Source organism: Cyprinodon variegatus, unplaced genomic scaffold (assembly GCF_000732505.1).
Source record: "Cyprinodon variegatus isolate N-32 unplaced genomic scaffold, C_variegatus-1.0 Scaffold1080, whole genome shotgun sequence".
Classification (NCBI taxonomy): Eukaryota; Metazoa; Chordata; class Actinopteri; order Cyprinodontiformes; family Cyprinodontidae; genus Cyprinodon; species Cyprinodon variegatus.
Genome location: NW_015151533.1, coordinates 30,784 through 32,807, shown reverse-complemented (window position 1 = coordinate 32,807; position 2,024 = coordinate 30,784). Strand labels below are relative to the sequence as shown.

Here is a 2,024-nt window from a genome sequence, read left to right as displayed (position 1 = left end):
TCTGGCAGAGTCAGGTTACCCTTGAGTTCCCCTATTGGAACAATTAAGGTCCTGAACCACAAGGTGTTGTGGCGCAGGACCTTAATCGCGGCCCAGTCTTCTATGAGGCTTAGCCTCACCAATGCACAGCCCACACCCACCACGCACGTCTCATCAAATTAGTTTTTTTTTTCCTGTTAAATTACAATTGGCCTCCTTGAAAGTATCATATTTTTTCCTCAAAACAGCCTTACATCTCCTAGTCCAACTTAGGTGACGAGGGCGAGGATGCAGCGGGACCTAGGTCCTCCAGCACTCTCAGCCTATAGCAGCGTAACTATAGATTGCTCAGGATAACCTGAAACACTCTATAAGCTTTTTAACAAAATGTTTATGTCAGATGAAGGACAACTACAAAATAACAAGCTCCTTATTTAATGACACTTGTTTTTACCTTAATAGTGATTTTTAACTGACTTTGTTTTACATCAACAATTGATTCTATTGTTTGAATTGTGTGGATAAAGTGTTAAAACCCTAAAATCCACAGCCTGTCCTTTCTGCAGACACTTTATAAAGGTCAGATTAGTGCTCACAGTGTTGTTATTATCGCCTGTTGTGAAGGGGGCGGGGCCTACGGTCCGGCGGGCGCTGATTGGCCGTGATGCGCTCCCCCGTGGCACATGGTTCCGTTTTGTGTGAGTACGCGCGTGCGCACCGACGCCTCTCCGATGATATTTTATTTACTCCCGAAACCCAAGATGGCTCCTGTGAATGTCTCAGCCCCATAGCGAACCGAGGATGAGAGCAGCTGCTGAAAAGACAACTTTCCCTCGACCGTCGCATCGCCTGGAGTTCAGCCCGCCCGCTGCGGAGGAGGCTCTCCGCTCCGTCTAGGCCCCCAGCCGCCGCCGGAGCTCCGCGGAACCTTCTTCAACCACCGATTTGGAGTAGTTTCGCGAAGTCGCTCTTGTCGGGGTGTCGCTGTCTGTCCGGAGCGAGCTCATCCAAATGGCCGAACCGAGAAAAGTGCAGTTTGTCACCCTGTCGGCCTTCGCAGCCGGAACGGCCGCGGAGTCCAGGAAACGCCGGCTGGAGGAGGAAGAGGAGGCCGATTTCAACTTGGACAGAGCCGGAGAGGCAGAGGCAGGCAGCGGGGCAGGAGGCAGCGCCACTAACGGCGACAGGGAGCAGGCTGCCGCCGAGCAGAGGACGACCGTTCGGCTCAACCTGTCCCTGTCCGAGCCCGACGACCGGACCTCCGCAGAGTTTAACTACGGCGAACTCCTCCAGAACCTCCAGGTGGGCTGCTGCTCTCAGCGGACTGTGGGAAACTTATTCCCCCTTCTTGGAAGTGTTTATACGGACGTGTCATGGGGGTGAACCTGGTGGTGAATAGCGTGGCTCAAAGTGACCATTAGTGCAGCTCCACACAAAGACACCAGCTGTCCGCCCCGCAGCTCTACCTCACCGGCGCCCTGCGGGGGTCAGCCCCATCCTGCCTCCGCCACAGCCAGCAGCGCGTGGCAGGGTGGTGCTACCTGTGTCCTTTGACTCAGACCTGCCCAGCAACAGCCCAGTCACTCAGCCATGATGGGCCTAGGGAGCCACATGCAGTGGCCCTGTAGCAGCGATGGGGGGGGGTCAACACGTCTGAACTATAAACACATCTATTAGATAAAGTTTTATTAGTAAAAAAAAAAAAAAAAAAAAACTGAAAGTTACAACTAAGTTAACTTATTAAATTAAAAACATCTCATTAACCTGTAGTCAGAGGCGGATGTGGGAAATTTGGGGCCCTAGGCAAAAACAGGCAGATGGCCCTCTGAATTGAGATCCCCATATCATCACTCCTCCACCACCATGCTTGGTAGGAGGCGTTTGAAGTCATAAGCCTGGTTTATGCGTAGAAACCAGGTCTTCTGCGTGTGTGTCGCGGTAGTAGAGAAAGGAGTCCTCTAGCATGCCTATTTCAGCTGACTTTTCATGCTGTCTCTAAAGGAATGAAAGATTTTTTCCAAGCACTAAGCTCACTTAGCTGATTG

At 51.7% G+C, this 2,024-nt stretch overlaps 1 protein-coding gene across 1 annotated transcript in view; it reads left to right on the top strand.

Annotated features, from left to right (window-relative positions):
• Positions 1-640: 640 nt before the first annotated feature.
• The window catches only part of LOC107101316 (ubinuclein-2-like), a gene marked incomplete at its 3' end in the record, with an annotated part of 32,163 nt that continues 30,779 nt past the window's right edge, over positions 641-2,024 (top strand). The window contains exon 1 of the mRNA XM_015400184.1: positions 641-1,281. Coding sequence (XP_015255670.1) covers positions 991-1,281 — 291 coding nt within the window. The remainder of the gene's footprint in view (positions 1,282-2,024) is intronic.